A 17,244-nucleotide genomic window follows, 5' to 3' on the forward strand; every position below is an offset into this window, starting at 1 on the left:
ACCAACCTGGCTTCTGCTCTTGTATGGCCCAGCCAGCCTTGCTCTGTGGGGTTGCCCTAGCCTGGGCAGCTACCTGCCTTGAGTCTCAGCCTTGTGCCCTGTGCCTGGCTGTGGATGGGGCCATATGCCTTCCTCCAACCTCCCTGGTGGTTGAGGGATGCGCCCCGGCTCTGGGTCATTTGAGGGGCAGCCCCACAGCAGCCTCCTGCACCTGGAGTCTCTGATTGGTTCAATTGTAACCTTGTAACACTGTGTCTGTCTCCACCCAGGAGGACCAGCAGCCTGCCAAGGTCCTGGTGACATTGAAGGATGCAGGGATCCATAGACAGGAAAGGCTGATGTCAGTGCTCACCATCTGCCAGCGGCGGCTACAGTCAGAGCTTCTGTTGGTGACAAATGAGATGTGCTTGGGTCTGGAGGATGGCGGCAAAGTGTGGGGAAGAACGAAGGTACGGCTCGTCTGGGATTGCCAGGCTTGGTTTCCGGGGCAGGAGCCAGCCAAGCACCGTGATTTCCTCTGTGCTTGGTTTAAGGCACTTGAGAAATTCACGTTTCCCTCAGTGCACTGAGATTTCCTCTGTGCTTGGTTTAAGGCACTTGAGAAATTCACGTTTCCCTCAGTGCAAGCATCTTGCAAAAAACCAAGGCAGTTATTTTTCCTTACAATTGGTGGAAATGGATTAATGGTTCTTGGGTTGGTCTCAAGGGTTTTTTCAGTTGAGGACCACGGCGCCACTACAGGTCTTACCCCATCTCAGGACCTTCATGGCTATTATCTGTTATACTTTGAAAAGCTTTAGATTTATTTTTTGAACTTCTGGTTTTTTTCCCTCCATATTTTCACTTGAAGATAAGTTGATGTTTTCTTTTCTAGGGAGGAGGCTGCACCTCAGCAACCTCAAATTGTAGCAGCATCGAGATTTAGCAAGAAGGGTGGTACCAATGCCTCTCTCGCCCTTGCACCGTAGTCCAGCCCCCAACCCTTCCTGGAAGCCTGTGCTGGGAGTGGCCGGAGCTACTCCCTGTCCTCGTGGTGTGTCAGACATGCTTCCAGTGGCACCCTTTGATACCTACACCTGTGCAGTTCCTGGTTGGTCTGAGGCCCTGACAGTCAACCTCTCTTATTCTCCTCCCTGCTGGCTGCATAATGGGCCCCTGGCTCCTCGTTTAAGTTCTGACACCTAGAGGCTGTAAAACCAAAAGTGGTCATTGGTTTCTTTGTGGTTTCAAGTGCAGTGCCAGAGTATACTTGGTGCTGGAGCCTTTCCACACCCAGGCTCTTCTGAGCCCCTCACAGCCCTGGTGTCACACATGTGGCTGGGATGTTTCAGGCGTGAGTGGAGCTGCCGCCCCCCCACCCAGGCACACATCTGCCATGTGCTGCATGCTTGCACTTCAGTGGCTGTAAGGCCTGAAAGAGTCTGAATTCCATGGACACTGGTAGGCCTTCAGGGAAGGTTGTGGTCCAGGCCTCCAGTTTTGAGATGCCTAACTTGGGTCCTATGTTTGTCACTTGCCCTCAGGAAATACATTCTGTAGAGACAAGCTTTCACATCTCAGTGTGGCACATGATCTTACTGCCCTTGTGAGAGAAACGGCTGTTTGAATTCTTAAGAGCAATCCCAGACCGTGACATCAGAGCGGACTGACAGGTTCTTAGAAACTATACACAGGCTGGACACAGTGACTCATGTCTGTAATCCCAGCACTCTAAGGCTTAGGTGGTTAGGTGAGAGAATTGCTTGAGGCTAGGAATTGGAGACCAGCTTGTGCAACATAGTAAGACCTTGTCTCTAATTTTAAAAAAAGTATCTGGATATGGATATGGTGTGCACTTAGAGTCCCAACTACTTGGGTGATTGCAGTGGGAGGACAGCTTGAACCCAGGATTGGGAGGTGCAGTGAACTATGATTGTGCCCCTACATTCCAGCCTGGGCAACAGAGTGAGATCCTGTTTCAGAAAACAACAAAAAAGAAGCTACACATTGACAAAGAACCTCCAGTTTCATCACATCAAACACATTTTGTGTTTTTCAGGATTCAGACATAAAACCTTCTGTCAGTCCTTTTTTTCACACACAAAAAGTTGGTGTTTTCAGTAACAGATAGGTAATGACGATTGCATTTTAAGCAAAGAGATTTAAACCTTGATTCTGTTTTTATGGAATAAATAATTTTGACATGTTAGACATTTCAGGGCTCATCATGGAATCTCACCTGAGTGCTCAGACGCTTCTTGAAATCAGCTCATAAACACCAGACAGATAAGTGGGAGACTCCCTGTCAGTCATTTTACTATGAGCATATTCTTTTTTACCTACAGGGTAAGGAGAAAGTACTGGAAGATTGTCAGTTACAGAAAGTCAACCTCATAGCTCAAGTGAAGCAACTTCAAGAAAAACTGAGCCATCTGATGTATTCTGTGACCTTCCAGGACTCAGACACCACAGATGTTCAAGTTCAGCAGCCATTGGCATTGGCACATGTGTTAGAAAGTAGTTCCAGTGATAGTTCTTGTGATGGCGAAGAAACAGACAAATTGCCTCCTGTTGGTGCATTTAATATTGATAAAACCACTGGGGATCTGGTCGATGTTACTAAAAATCAGAATTCTTTGATAAGAAATGGAATACCACATTTGCCTATTCAAGAAGAATCGGAGTCGCAGGATGAGCCCTGGTCTTCACAGACTGGTGTGCGCAGTGGCTCCCACGGCCTGAGCGGTGCCCAGGAGGGTGAGACCCTGAAAAGCCCAGTCCGGGTTTTGGATCTGTCTTTCTGGAGCTCCCCTGAGGTCCTCAGGAAGGATTCAACCCTCGAGCCACGGCCCAGCCTACCCCTGACACCCTGCTCAGGAGCTTTGAGCCTGCGCAGTGCCGACACGTCCCCACAGGATAGGCGGGAGACCTCACTGCTGCCACCTGACCAGCTGGGGTCGCTTTGTTACCCGGGTGTATCCGCAGTGTCACTGGTCCAGCAGTGGGCAGAATCTCTACCAGCTGTCCACCATCGTGAGGAGAGCACAGCTATGGTAAGTGCCTCCTTACCTCTGGCCCCATGTGCCCTGGCAGTGTATGACTCACCTAACATCACAGCAGCTACCATTGTTGCTTCATCTGGCAGTGGAGGCACCTCACAGTCCTGGTGGGACCAACTTTCTGCAGTACTGTTGTCATGGGGATGAATGGGTTACTCCAGCCACTGAAAACCAAGAGGTGCCTCTGCCCTCCTCAGACATTCACTCTGAGCGTGTCTCTTAACTGGTGCCGATTCTGGGGAGCACAGTCACAAGTCCACCTTATATACTTTGCATAAGGATTCTCTGTCTAGAATATGGTTTTTAGATTTATTTTTAGTGGTGTCTCATATTTAACAGGTTTTACATATAATGCTAATTGATTTTAAGAGAACTCTTATTTTTGAGTTAGATAGTATTTTTCTCTAACATAATTATTTTGGAGTTTTGTGTATCTTGAGTAAGATAAGATGAAATATAATTTAGCAGGTACATATTATCTAAGATACCAATACTCTATCACTTCATGGAAAAAATTTTTAAATCAAAAATTTGCTAGTGGCTTCCCTAAAATACTCCTCAAAAGTTGTGGTTGAATCTGATTAAATTATTAGAAGCCAAGATGGGAAGATTGCTTGAGCTCAGGAGTTTGAGATCAGCCTAGGCAACATAGTGATACCTCATCTCTACAGAAAATAAAAAACTTAGAGGGGTATGGTGACGTGTGCCTATATTCTTAGCTACTCAGGAGGCTGAGGTGGAAGGATTGCCTGAGCCCAGGAGGTCCAGGCTGCAATGAGCTGTTATTGTGTCACTGCACTCTAACCTGGGTGACCTCTACTCAAAAAACAAAGCAAAACAAAACAAAATATTAGAAGCACACAACCGCAGTGTATTCACAAGTTTGAGTTCTTCATTTCAGTTCTATGTGGGAAGATGATACATTTAGGCCTTAGAAAGTTTTCACTGGTAAGTGCAGCTCTGTGATGTAATTATTCATTATTTTACGACTATTAAATGGTCTCCCTGTCTAAACAGGAGAAAGATGTGGAAGATTTTATCATAACATCTTTTGAGTCTCAAGAAACATTAAGTTCACCTCCTCTTGGATTAGAAGGAAAGAACAATGGACATGGAAAAAGTGAGTTGGTTATCCTTTTTTAAACCTTACTTCAGCAGTTTCAGAGCACATGTTTGCTGTGTTTGCCCATCCCTAGCCCCTAAACTATGCTATCAGGGACGGGCCTGGGGCTGCTTGACTCCTGAGGACTTTGCTGTGAGTTTCATACAGCCAAAGTTGCAGGCTGCAGGACCCCAGGATATTTGCCTTGATCAAGGCAGGTGTCTGGCTGCACACCTCTAGATTTTGCCAGTTGTCCTCATAATGTCCTTACAGAAAAGACACCCCAACTCACACCTTGTGTTTACATGTTCTTGGCTGAGGTAAGACTGGGGAGAGGTGCCTGGGCTCATGGGTAATGTGCCCTTCCCCCCACCCCCTCAGGCCTAGGGTGCTGTGTTCTTAGCAGTGTCCTGATGACTGAACTTTTGCTCAGGTGCTGACTCACTCTTCCTTCTGTCCTCTTCATGTGTAACATCCCTGTCTTTAGATTTCAAGACACACTTGGAGTAGCAGTGGTGACTTTGCAGTGATGTTTTTGTGATCGTGCATGGGGTGCTGTGTTCTTGTTTGTTTTGAGTCAAGATCTTCGTCTGTTGCTCATGCTGGAGCACAATAGTGCAGTCGTGGCTTACTATAGCCTTGACCTCCTGTGCTCAAGAGATCCTCCTGCCTTAGCCTCCTGAGCTCCTGGGGCTATAGATGCGTGCCCCCACGTCTGGCTAAGTTTTTTTTATTTTTTAATTTTTTGTAGAGACAAGGTCTTGCTACGTTACCCGGGCTGGTCTTGAACTCCTGGGCTCAAGCAGTCCTCCTGTCTTGGCCTTCCAAAGCACTGGGATTACAGGTGTGCGCCCCTATGCCCAGTTTAGGATGCTGTATTCTTTTTTTTTTTTTTTTTGAGTTGGAGTGTCACTCTGTCGTCCAGACTGGAGTGCAGTGGCCGCTCCCGGCCACCGCAGCCTCTACCTGCTGGGCAATCCTTCCACCTCAGCCTTCCTAACTGGAACTACAGGCGCACGCTGCCACACCTGGCTGATTTTTGATTTATTGTAGAGGTGAGGTTTTGCTGCCCAGGCGGGTCTCGAACCTGCGGGCTCAGGCATTCCACTCACCTCAGCCTCCCAAAGGCATGGGATTACAGGCTGAGCCACCAAGCCCGGCTGGATGCTGTATTCTTAGTAATGTCCTGGTGATTGATTGGTGGGGGGTGCCATGTTCTCCCCTGGCTTCCCGGCAGGTGATATGTGGGGCTGACTTGGGCTCTTTGGCTGTAGTGGTGTCTGCCAGGTTTTCTTCTTGTTTTCACAGGAGATGTAGAGACTGTGAATATTCTCTTGCTTCTCATACTCATGCCCTCTGGTCTTGGCCTCCACTGGCGGTCCTTTCCTGGGTCAGTTATCATCATGGCGGTTATTTGCCAAACTGATTTTTTTAACTTTATAACTTGTTCTATAATTGTTGCCTTTTTATAAGTCAGTCCCTTTCAAGGTATTTTGATTTTTTAAAAAATCATCATTGGCTCTTTCAATATCTGAGAACAAGGTCACAATGAAATATAGTTAATTAGACATTTTAGCATTGCAGAATAGGACCAGTTTTAATTTTTTATTTATTCCATGTCATAAGCATGTGGCTAGAGATGTTGGGGTTCTGGAAAATGCTTTCCTGCACAACTGTGTTCAGGCTTCTGACTCTGGATCGTGATTCCCTGGGGACGTCTGTGTTCCACTTTCAGGAGTGTCTTGTACTGACTTTATGTTCAAATCACATTTGCTATTTAAGATGACATGTTTAGGCTTCTCGCAGTGACCCACTCACTCTGCTCACTGCCTCACACGGTGCCGGTCTACATGCACTATCCTGTCCCAGCTGAGTGTTGCGCTCTACAGCAGAGCCATCCTGTGTGCATCCCTTGACCACTCTCGCTTTCCTTTGCTATTTCCTCTGAGTTCTCTGTTGCTGGTCTTCTCATGCCTACTAGGCATGCATCTGAGGGCAGCAGGTGCCCTGTCCACTCTACCCTGGGAGTTCCTGGTGTGCCCCTTCTCCTTCCTTTGATGGTCCCTTATTTATTTTTTTGAGTCAGAGTTTCTCTCTGTCTCCTAGTCTGTAGTGCAGTGGTATGATCACGGCTCACTACAGCCTTGACCTTTTGGGCTCAGGCGGGCCTCTCACCTCAGCCTCCCAAGTGACTGGGACTACAGGTGTGCACCACCATACCCTAGGCTGGGCTGCCTAGGCTGCCTACACTGATAGTCACTTATTTAATGAAGCATGTTCCTTAGATGCTTCTGGAGGTCTGTGGGAGGTGCTTGCTTTTTTCTTCCTGGTTTGTTAGTAGTTTTGCCTGGGTGCAGACTCCTGAGTTTAAGCTGTGCATGTCTTTGTCCCACAGCTCTTTACCCTCTGGTGACGATTGCAGTCTTGGTGGGGCCTGCCCAGTTGAGGTACATGTCCATCAGCTCAGAGAATTTCTCCTTCATTCTTTCTCTGGTCATTTCTCCATGGTTTTCTCTCTCGGCTGGTCTCGAACTCCTGGGCTCAAGCAATCCTCCTTCCTCTGCCTCCCAAAGTGCTGGAATTATAGGCATGAGCTACTGTGCTCAGCCCTATGTTCTAATTTCCAAGAGAGTTTTTTTTTAAACTTTATTTCTTAACCTTTTTACTGAATGTTTGTATTTCAGCTCTCATAATATAAATTCCTAAGAGTTCTTTTTTATTTCTTATTCCCTGACTATACCTTTCTCTTATCACTTCATTTCCTTCATGAATGGTATGCCTCCTCTCAGGTCTCTGAAGATATTAATTATAAATTTTCTGAAGTTTTTTTCTGTTTGTGCATTTGGTACTTATTTCTTCCTAGCATGTTCTGTTTCATTCTGTGTCTTTTGTTAGGATGTTTTCTGTGTGTGTCTGAGCACTTAGACTGAGCTCCACTTATCAAGGATTTCTCCCCTCATAGGGGCCCTGCCTCCCTGACGTCCTCATCCCCTACCTGGGTCACGAGATGCTGCTAGAGGTTCAAACTTCCTGAAGGCACCTCCTTCTTGGCTGGGCCTCCTGTACTCTGACACATTCCTGCCTCCATTTCCAGAGCTCCTGCCTGCAAGCTTCCATGGGCTGGCATGGGCTATGTGCCTGAGGCATGGGTCAGGGCCCCGCATATCCTGCGAACTTGTGAATTCTGTTTTAAGGCCCTGTTTCCATCAGACACAGGAGCCTCACCAGGTTCTAGACCTGGTCAGTATTGCCCATACTCCTTCATGTAAGGTACCTTCAACTTTTCTGAGCAGACACAGGCTATAGTCCACCTGCCTGCCCAGTGTTCTCATGGCTGGGAGTGGAGGGCACAGGCCTGTGCACGTCCAGCTGCCCTCAAGGTTGTGTTGGGTTGTGTTGTCTTTAGGGGATGAGGAACAGCACAGCTGTGTCTGTGGAGAGATAAGCTGGATATCTGTAAGGAGTATGCCTAAATCTCAGATGTTAACATGTTAAACATGTAAAATATGTGTCATTCTCTTCTTAATTTTTTTTCTTTTTTATTATAAAGATGTGGGGTACAATTCAGGGTTAGGTATACAAACGTTGATTATGCAGGTACCCTTGTTGATGAGACGTGCCCCTCCCTCCCCTAAAAATGTTTTCACTGTCTTTGGTGGCCTGTCGACATTTTCTCTGCCAGTGGTGCCACATCGTGGTTGTACCTAGGCATTTGGGGTCCCATTGTGCCTGCCCTGTGTTCTGCAGTATTTGCTGCAGAACCCACAAGAGAGCTATGGTTTCAGACTCTGATCCTATAGTGTTTTTAGGTGATGGCTCAGGTTTTGGAGTCATACTGAGTCCGGGGTCTGGAGACCCTGAGGCTCCCACTGCTGGTCGTGTGGCCCCTGCTTCCATTTCCAGAAGGTTCCAACTGCTGCCAGAAGCCATGAAGGAGAAGGAAGTCCATCCAAAGCATGTGCAGGTAGGGGCTTGCATGGGGTGGGCTGTGTCTCATTGAGTTCTACACCTGGACTGCTCTGTCAGCTCAGGCACTATCCTGGTTTTATGCCTCATGGGAGCGTTTCTGGCAGAGGGATGTCAAGCAAATGTTCTGGCTGAGAGTCTGGGAGGCTCTGGGTGCAGTGGCCCCAGAATGGGAGCAACTTTTCCTGTGACACCCTGAGTGTCCATGTTTTACTGAATCACAAGAGGGACAGAGCTAGGGTTTATATTCGGCATCCTGAATGTAGTTGTTAACTGGCAACCCTCTATTGGGAGGTGATGGTGTTTTGTTTTTTGTTTGGTTTTGGAGACAGACCTTAGGGGTGGGACTGGTAACTGGGCCAACTTTGGCCTCTGTGGGAGCAGCGTGTGGGAGTGTTACATGCTGCTCTCAGGAGCCACAGAGTTGCTGGTACTGGTGGCTGTGGGGCCGTGTGGAGGAGAGCAGTGTTGTCATCCCTTCTGGAGGAACTCACTGGATTGCCTTATCTCTCTGCTTTTTGTGATTTTCCTAACAGTGGCTCTTGAGAAGGGACCATTTGTCTTGGCGCTGGGCGTGGCTGATGGGCTGTCTCTACCCAACTTCCCAGTAGCAATGGGGACATGAATTTTCACAGGCACCCCACAGTTCAGCTCGGTGTCCCCAGGTTCCCCAGCCATGCCTGCTTCTTGGCTCTCCCAGCAGCCAGCTAGTCCTGCCTTGCTTCTCGGTATCTGATAGAAAAGGCAGATTCTGTCCAGAAGTGCATCCTGCCCCATCAAGGGGCCCTCCCTTCCATGCTGGCCTGAGAAGGTATCCTCCTATCTGGGTGGGGAGTGCCTGCAAGCCAGTGGGGATGTGGTTCTGGGTCACAGCCAGCTGCCCGTGTCCAGCTGCAATCTATGGAGGAACCTGCTGTGGACTGAGCAGCTTCTCTTAAGAGGTGGAGAGAAGCCATGCAGCTGAATTATGAAGGCAGAATTTCACAGAACTTTTTTCATAGGTTTTCATAGGCCATTTTATGACAAAACCACTGGAAAAAAACTTGACTAAATAAGTGAATTATATAATGCCACTATCATGTCTTATTTGAGCAAAGTATTCCAAACAAAATAATCCTGATGTTAATAAAACCTTTTCCAAAATTGAAATTGTACAGTAAGTTCTCATTGCTGTGGATAGATTCTTGGAAAGTGCAACTTTAAGTGAAATGACCTATAACAAAACAAGAGTTAACGTTCCTACTGCATACACTGTGTCCCTTTGCTTAAAGTTGCAGTTTCTAAGAACCTATTCATAGCTTTAAGTGAGGACTTACTATATTCAGAATAAAACATTTACTTTTTTAAGAATGGAAATTGGAGGAATTTATTTTGTTCTATCTGTTTTTTATTTCGTTTTTGGCATTTCCCAAATTTTTGTAAAAATTTTTGTACAATATAAAACATTAAGGAGATGTGTCTGTTAATGTTTTCTATCCAAGCAATCTAATATTGTAATTCCTGATTTTTGAGGAATGCATTTGTTTAATAACAGTTCTGGGAAGGAGTAGGGGAAGGAGAAAGAGGATGGAGGAGGAGGGAAGAGTAGTGGGGAAGAGGACACAAGGGTCCCTTACAAGGGACTCCAGCATCAACTAGAAGTATGACTTTGAAATGTCCTAAGTCCAGTTGAAAAATCATGAAAAGGTGTTTTTGGATAGATTTCTCAGACTTTTTGAAACTTGGCATTTTGCTTTATTGTTTTACATTTCTGGATTATAGTTCTGGAATTCAGAGCACCTCGGATTGTGGGTAACAGCATGGTCAGAGTTACTTGTTTTGTTGGAAGCTGGCTTTGTGTTGTGTGTTGTTTTGGGGGACCACAGGAAGAACCTGTTGCTCAGACATCACGAGCATCTCATAAACAAGTGTGGTGGTGGTTCTGAGGAGGTTGGTGGAAGGTGGGCGAGCCCCCAGGTGAATCCTGGGCAGGGGTGGGGCCACAGTTTGTGCCTGTCACCTCAGGCTGCACCTCGAAATAAGCTGTGAGTTGGGGAGGATGAGTGGTGAGGAATGAGGCCCCCCTACAGGTATAGACAGCTGTGGACAGCCACATGCTGCCAGACCTGGGCTGATACCTTAGTGGAGGCTACAACATGGGAAGCACAATGTCCTCAACAGAGCAGCTTGGTCCTGGGAGTAGAGGCTTGGGAACCTTCTCAACCCTAGTGATTGTGTCCTGGGGTCCCCTGGTGGAAAGAAAGACAGTTGCCTTGTAGACTCAAGTACTGAGACCTGAGCCACTGGCAGGTGTCCCAGTGCCTGCTGGACTCTGCCCCCTCCCATCCTCCTAGGAAACCTGTGCTGCAAAGATTGTCCCCCTGTGGGAAAGCTGGGTTCCAAGGGCCCCATGCTTCATGGGTTTTTTCTTTGGGAGATTAAAAAATAATTGTATAACTTCATTTACTTATTTATTTGGGCTTCTCATCATTCAACTTAAAATGGGAGATGTTTTTAAAAATGCATTTTTCTCCTTGTTACAAAATCCAGAAAAGCACATTAGAACATAGGAAATGGCCCATGGTCTGTAGCCAGGGGTGACTGTGGCCTGAGGCCTCAGGGCCCTCTGGGGTTTGACCTTGATCCTTGAACCCTGGAGACCTGATTTGTACCCATTTTGATGTAAACCACATGCAGGTTGATCTAGCACTTTTATGTTAGTATTTTACTTTTTGGGGTCACATCATTAAAATTTTAGCAAAGCATGTTTCCAGTTAATTAAGTTGTATCCCACCCTAGGCCTTGTCATTGCTTAGTTTTCCATTTTTCTCTCTTTGGCCTTTATTAGTTTATTTTTCCCTTCAGAGTTATAAGCCAAATGTGTGCATGTGTGTTTGCATGTGCAGTGGAGACAGCTGCGGTGATGCTGGGCTCTGGGCTGGTCCTCCTGCAGTTTCCCTCAGCCCTTTTGGATGGGACTCAGTCTTCTGTAGCTGAGTGCTCAGTGTTATGAAGTCGCTGTGTGCACGAATGTGTGGTATGGGGCCAGTGCCTCTTCCTGATGTGTTTTTCCCACCACAGGCTTTGCTGCAGATGGTATGTGAGGAGAGCCGCCAGATCCTGGCCCTATCAGAGAGCCATGGGCCCCCAAGCACTCTAAGCAGAGGCGAGCCCCGCACAGACCTGGACTGCTTCCCAAGGGAGGCACCGTGCCTGCTGGAGGCACCCCAGAAAGGAGGCAAGGTACAGAATGGCTTGGTCCACTAGGGGAGAACATGCAGTTTTGTCTTGCACCTTACATACTTCTCTTCCAAAGGATTTAAGGTGCTCCCAGCGAAGGCTGCATCTATAGGAAGACACATACACACACAGACAAGGATTTATTTAGTGGAGTTAAAAAACAGGTTGAAGACTGAGATCTTGGGAGAGACCTTCTTGCCCCCACAGGCTGGGGCTGGCTCTGTGGGAGGTTTCCAAATGCCATGCAGAGGGGCCATCTGGGGAAGAACAGGGCAGGGATCTTGGGGCCTTATTATGCTCAAGCTGAGGCTCGAGGTCCAGAGGTGATCTCACAGTCATGTGGCCCTGAGGACTCAGTCTGTCCATGGCATGCATCCCCAAGGACCCTTCTCCAACTCACTTTTCTCATTTCATCAGGTCAGCTCTCACTTCTCCCTCCACCCTCTAAGGCCTGGCATCTGGGTCTCCCCTCTGTGCTGCCCCTACCCTCCCTGTCTCCCTGCGTGCTCCTTCCAACCCAGAGGCTGCTAGAGCATGTGGAATGGGTGCTGAGACCCCATTCACACTCTTTCTCTCCTGCCCTCATGTCTGCTCCTGGGAAGGACTTTGTCCCCATGACTGGATATGCTGTGCATAAGGTGGTGCCCATGAAAGCCAGGGGGAGGTACTGGACTGGCCGTGGTGGTGCATGCCAGCAGTCTTGCTGGCCTCAGTGGCTCATCAGTACTGTACATGGCCTAAAGGACCTGCTCTTGCTGAATTCACATCACCATTGCCCCCCGGAGCCTGGCAGGTGCCCAGTAGGGCAGTCCTGGGCCCTCTCCAGACCCAGGTCCTCATAGATGTAGGAGCAGGAAGAAAAAGAAGTGTACTAGCATGTTGTTTCATCTTATTTTACCACCTTTTTACAGTCTCTTTTCTGCTTTTGAAGGCAGTGTTTGCTTCTCATGTCCTGATGATCCTGTGCACTCATGTGTCTTCTCTTCTGTCAGTGATTTCTGTTTTAAGGACTGTCAGTCGGCTCAGCTGCTGTAACAGAAAACCACAGACATTTATTTCTCCTGGTTCTGGAGACTGGAAGTCCAAAATCAGGTTGCCAACAGGGTTGGGTTCTGGTGAGGGCATTCCTCCTGGCTTGCAGAATTCTTGCAGCCTTCTCATTGTGTCCTCACATGGTGGGGAGTGCAAGAGAGCTCTGGTGCCTCTTCCTCTTCTAATAGGGCCACAATTCTGTCAGATCAGGGCCCCACCTTTCTTACCTCACTTACCTAATTACTTCCTAAAGGCCCTGTCTCCAATTATAGCCACATTAGGGTTAGGGCTTCAGCATGGATTTTGGGGACACAAAGTCCTCATAGCACCTGCAAAATGCATTTGTGAGAACATTGAGTTTCTTGTTCAATATTTTAGGAATCTTCTAACATGTGCCTTGATTGGAGAGGAGAATTTCTGCAGGCCATCCAAGAGGCTTTTGAGAAAGAGCGGGAACTGCTGAGAGTTGAGCGACAGCCCCGACTCGGTGGCTCAGACCTGGGGGGTCATAACTCCCTGCTCGAGAGGTTGGAGAAGGTTGTCCAAGAGCAGGTGAGTGACAGCTCTGTGTCCTCCCAGGTGCCTAGCCTTGAGGAGAAGGTGGCAGAGCCTGTTGTATGTGTGACTTTTGGTTCACATGTTTCTCCCAGCCTTGGGATGTGCTAATGACTGACCTAGGAAATCACACCTCAGTCCCTTGTGTTGCGGTGCTAATCACCCGTACAACTTGCTCTGTTCTGGGAATAACTGGCAAAAGAGCGATTCCAAGGCAACTCTCAGGTTGCCATGGACTCTGTGCACGGGGTTGGAGAACATTAGTACTATGAGGACCTTTGAAACCCTGTTCTCACCAGTGCACTCAGATGAGGATACCTGATGTTCAGAGTAATAGGCTGTTGCAGGTTGCATGGTAGGTCAGTGTGACGTAGCCCTGACACATGCTAGCACTGTGCTGAGGGTCCAGGGGCCACCGTGCACCATTCCAGACTCAACACTGTCTAAAGCATGTCCCCATGGACCTGGAGTGTGGGTTTGCAGAGGGTAGGCTGCAGGGAAGGTTGACTGTGGGCATGACCTGCACCTGGTGCTTAGTCTACTCTTCTCCCCCAGGGAGATCTGAAGGAGAAATCCTTGGAGGACCTTCATCTGTCTGACAGGAGCAGCCTGCTGTTCGAGATTCAGGCTCTGCGTGCCCAGCTGCGTATGACACACCTGCAGAATCAGGAGAAGCTGCAGCAGCTGTGTGCAGCATTGACCAGCGCAGAGGCCCAAGGGAGCCGGCAGGAGCACCAGTTGCGAAGGCAGGGTGGGTGCTGCTACCCACAATCACTCTGTGGGGCTGGGGAACACCTAGCGTAGTGAGGCCCTTTGAGTTGCATGGGCAGAGTTGCATGGAGGTCATGATGTCCAGTCTCGTCAGATCTCTAAGTGTTGGAACCCCAAGACCCTGGCTTTCTCACTGATAGAACTGAGTAGAAATGATCCTGGGAGACCAGGCAGAGCCCAGAAGAGGCTGGGTAGGACAGAGGCCTCACTGCAGGGTCGACTGAAGGCAGAGGAACCCCCTGCACAGGCACTGAGTGTGCTGGGAGAATCTTGGGAGCTTGCTCTAGAGTTAGGTGTGTGTTATAGAGTTCTACATGTAATTTAGATTCTCTGGGCATTTGTATGTAGATACATCATCTGTGAATGAATATTTTACTTATTTTTCATTTCCCATCTACTGTCTCTCATATATTGCGCTGGTTAGGCCCTTTGGCAGACACTCTTTCTTGTCTTTGGAGCAGCACCCATCACGACACCCATGGTCAGCTCAAGGAAGCTTCTCTGCTCCTTGTTCTGGGTTCAAGCAGCCCTGCATTTAGGCTTGACTCTTGTCCTGGTGCTTTTCCCTTTTATGTACTTCTAGATGGGATTGTTCATTGTTGGCCCATACATTTGACAGTGGCACAGCTCTGTAGTTTCCTTTCTTTTGCACCTTTTCTGGTCTCGGTATTGGAGCAGCATCAGCCTCATAGAGGCTTGGGAAGTGTCGCCTCCCCATGTGTTTTCCAGGGGAGTCTGTGTAGAACTGGGGTTATTTCTTCCTTCAGTTTTAGGAGGATTTTCCAATGAAACCATCTGGACCTGGGGTTGCCTCTGTTGGAGTCACTTAGGGTGTGTGTGGTATGGGGTTTTAGAGTGCGTCATTTTATCTTTGCATGCTCCTGGCCAGGAGAACCAGGCTTGAAGGCAATGGCCTCACAGGACAGAGACTGAGGCGTGCAAAGGAATGTGTCCTGAATGTCCTGGCCCCGCTGAAACTACCGCTGTAGTTCATAGAAACCTCATTTCTCCCCCAGACAGATACATCCCTGTCCTCTTGCAGATTTGTTTGTAATTTAATGACACTTACACAGCTCACTTGGAGCTCAAAGATAACACTGTGTTATGTTTAATCTCTCTCAGTTGAATTATTGGCCTATAAAGTTGAGCAGGAAAAATGTATAGCAAGCGACTTACAGAGAACCCTGCGTGAAGAGCAGGAGAAAGCAAGCAGTGTGTGGAAGCTCCTGGTGGCAGAGCAGAGTACAGCAAAGGAGCTTCGGGCTGAGCTCCGTGAGTGCCGACAGGACAACGAGAGGCTACTGCAGTCCCTCCATGATGTGCAGCAGGAGGTTGTCCAGCTGAGGTGTGGGCTTAGCACTTGCGGTTCCCTTGACCACCAATGGGAGTCTCATGGTCATTGCTACTTTTTTTTTTTACTTTTAATTTTTTAACTTTAAAGATGTGGGGTACAATTCAGAGTTAGGTATACAAATGTTCATTATGCAGGTACCCTTGTTGATGAGATGTGTCCCCATCTTCCCTGGCAGATTCCCACTACTGCCGATTCCGCCTCCCTAACACCTCATCCCCCATCTGCCGAGCAGTTTCCCACTACTGTCAATCCTTTTCTTATAGTATTATGATAATTATTCAAGGTCCGCTTATGAGTGAGAACATGTGATACTCAGTTCTTTGTTTCTATGATAGATCACTCAGTATTATAGATTCTAAGTCCATCCGGACTGCTGCATTGCCACTTTTTTTGGCATTGAAGATTAAAACAATCCCAGGTGTGCCAGTTTGGCAGCTCTGGGAGTGTGGTGCCTGCCCTCCTGGGTTTGCGATCTGGAGAGAGGGTGAAGTACATATGTGGATGATGGAACTGGCAGGGGTTTGTCCTTCCTGTCCTAGGGTCCTCGCCCTGGACTGTGTGTTCCATGACATGACTCCCGATGCTGCCTATGTCCCCATGCAGATCTGTGCTGGATGGCAAGGAGAACGATCTGAAGGCCACACTTGAGGAGCTGGAGAGTGAGCGCGGGAGAGAGCGAGCCCTGCAGAGCCGGCTGGAAGAGGAACAACTGCGGCACCTACAGCGGGAGGGCCAGAATGCAAAGTCCCTGGAGGTAATGGGTGAGGGCTGAGGCCCCCAGGAATGGCTTTTCTGGCCAATGTGGTTAGTTCCTCTCTCATGTTCTCTTTTCCTTGTTTGTGGTGGTGTGCCCTGTTGACAGGTTTGTGAGTCCACGAGATAGGGTGGTATTTTTAGGTAAATTATCTTTGTGGTGACCATATGGCGAATGGCACATGACCCACCCAGTAGTCCCCATTGACTCTGAGTGTTTGGTCTGGAGGTAGACACAGCCTCCTTGCCCACCAGCTTGGACAAAAAGCGGCCTTAGAGGCCTGTACACAAATCAGACAGTGATAGAGACATTGCTTCTTTGTATGACAGAGGTCCAGCAGGTGTCTGGAGTTCCAGAACAGTCCATGCCAGTTCCATGGGTTATGGCAAGTGACTCTCAGCAATAGAAATCATGGCTCATGGCAGACAGCATGTGTGCTTCTTCAGAGAGGCTCAGGCTTCTTTGGTGGTGTGATTTTCTGAGGAAGAAGGGTTGTCTCAATTTTTGTGTGTGTTTACTCAATGCCACTTCCAAAAAATACATCATCTCTGCAGTCAGGATGGTAAAGTAACAACAACAAAAACCCTTGTGGGTATATATGATTAAAAGGGTACATTTCAGAAGGTCTAATTGCTGGTTTAAAGTATATAAACAGATTTGGACAGGAAAACTGTGTAGATACTTTTTCTTTTTATTTAATCCTCCCCCTTTTTTGCTGATCAGGAGTTGAGAATGTCTCTGGAGAAGCAGCGTGCTCAGAGCAGTCGCCTCTGTGTGGCGCTGAAGCATGAGCAGACAACAAAGGACAACCTCCAGAAGGAGCTGCGCATCGAGCACTCACGCTGTGAGGCTTTGCTGGCGCAGGAGCAGAGCCAACTCTCTGCACTCCAGAAGGACCTGGAGGCAGAGCAGAGCCGCTCGCTGGAGCTGTCAGAGGCCTTGCAGCACGAACGGCTTCTGACTGAGCAGCTGAGCCGCAGGACGCAGGAGGCCTGTGCACACCAGGACACACAAGCACATTCTGCTTTGCTGAGGAAGCTAAAGGAAGAGAAGTCCCGTGTGGCAGATCTGCAGGCAGCCCTTGAGAAGGCGGAGCGCCAGGCTGCTCACGCCCAGCAGCAACTCGAAGCTGAGGTTCGGAGGCGCTGTGAGGAACTCTTGAAGGAGAAGGAGGTAAGTGCCACACTGAAGTCCACCGAGGAAGCCCTGCAGACCCAAAGGCAAGAGCTGAGGTGCTCTCAGGAGAGAGAAAGGGAGAGACCGGCGAGGTTACAGGCAGAACTAGAGCAGCTACACGCACGCTTCCAAGAGCAAGAGGGACCTGAGGATGCAAGGAGGAGCATGGGGACGAGGCAGAGCCCAGCTGACGGGGAGCCATGGCCGCAGTGGCAGAGAGACAAGGAGATGCTGGTGAGAGCTGGCCGCCGGTGGTGTCATGTGCATATAGGACCCT

The 17,244-nt window shown here is 48.5% G+C and overlaps 1 protein-coding gene across 1 annotated transcript in view; it reads left to right on the forward strand.

Moving 5' to 3' along the window:
* PCNT (pericentrin) overlaps positions 1–17,244 on the forward strand; it is a 104,332-nt gene that overhangs the window by 62,558 nt on the left and 24,530 nt on the right. Inside the window, exons 26-36 of the mRNA XM_008064573.1 lie at positions 270–431; positions 2,325–3,032; positions 4,056–4,158; positions 7,950–8,104; positions 11,167–11,328; positions 12,152–12,157; positions 12,736–12,909; positions 13,468–13,663; positions 14,806–15,028; positions 15,641–15,791; positions 16,515–17,201. Of these exons, the coding sequence (XP_008062764.1) occupies positions 270–431; positions 2,325–3,032; positions 4,056–4,158; positions 7,950–8,104; positions 11,167–11,328; positions 12,152–12,157; positions 12,736–12,909; positions 13,468–13,663; positions 14,806–15,028; positions 15,641–15,791; positions 16,515–17,201 (2,727 nt within the window). The remainder of the gene's footprint in view (positions 1–269; positions 432–2,324; positions 3,033–4,055; positions 4,159–7,949; positions 8,105–11,166; positions 11,329–12,151; positions 12,158–12,735; positions 12,910–13,467; positions 13,664–14,805; positions 15,029–15,640; positions 15,792–16,514; positions 17,202–17,244) is intronic.

Source organism: Carlito syrichta, unplaced genomic scaffold (assembly GCF_000164805.1).
Source record: "Carlito syrichta isolate Samal-C Ts95f unplaced genomic scaffold, Tarsius_syrichta-2.0.1 Scaffold307711, whole genome shotgun sequence".
Taxonomy (NCBI): domain Eukaryota; kingdom Metazoa; phylum Chordata; class Mammalia; order Primates; family Tarsiidae; genus Carlito; species Carlito syrichta.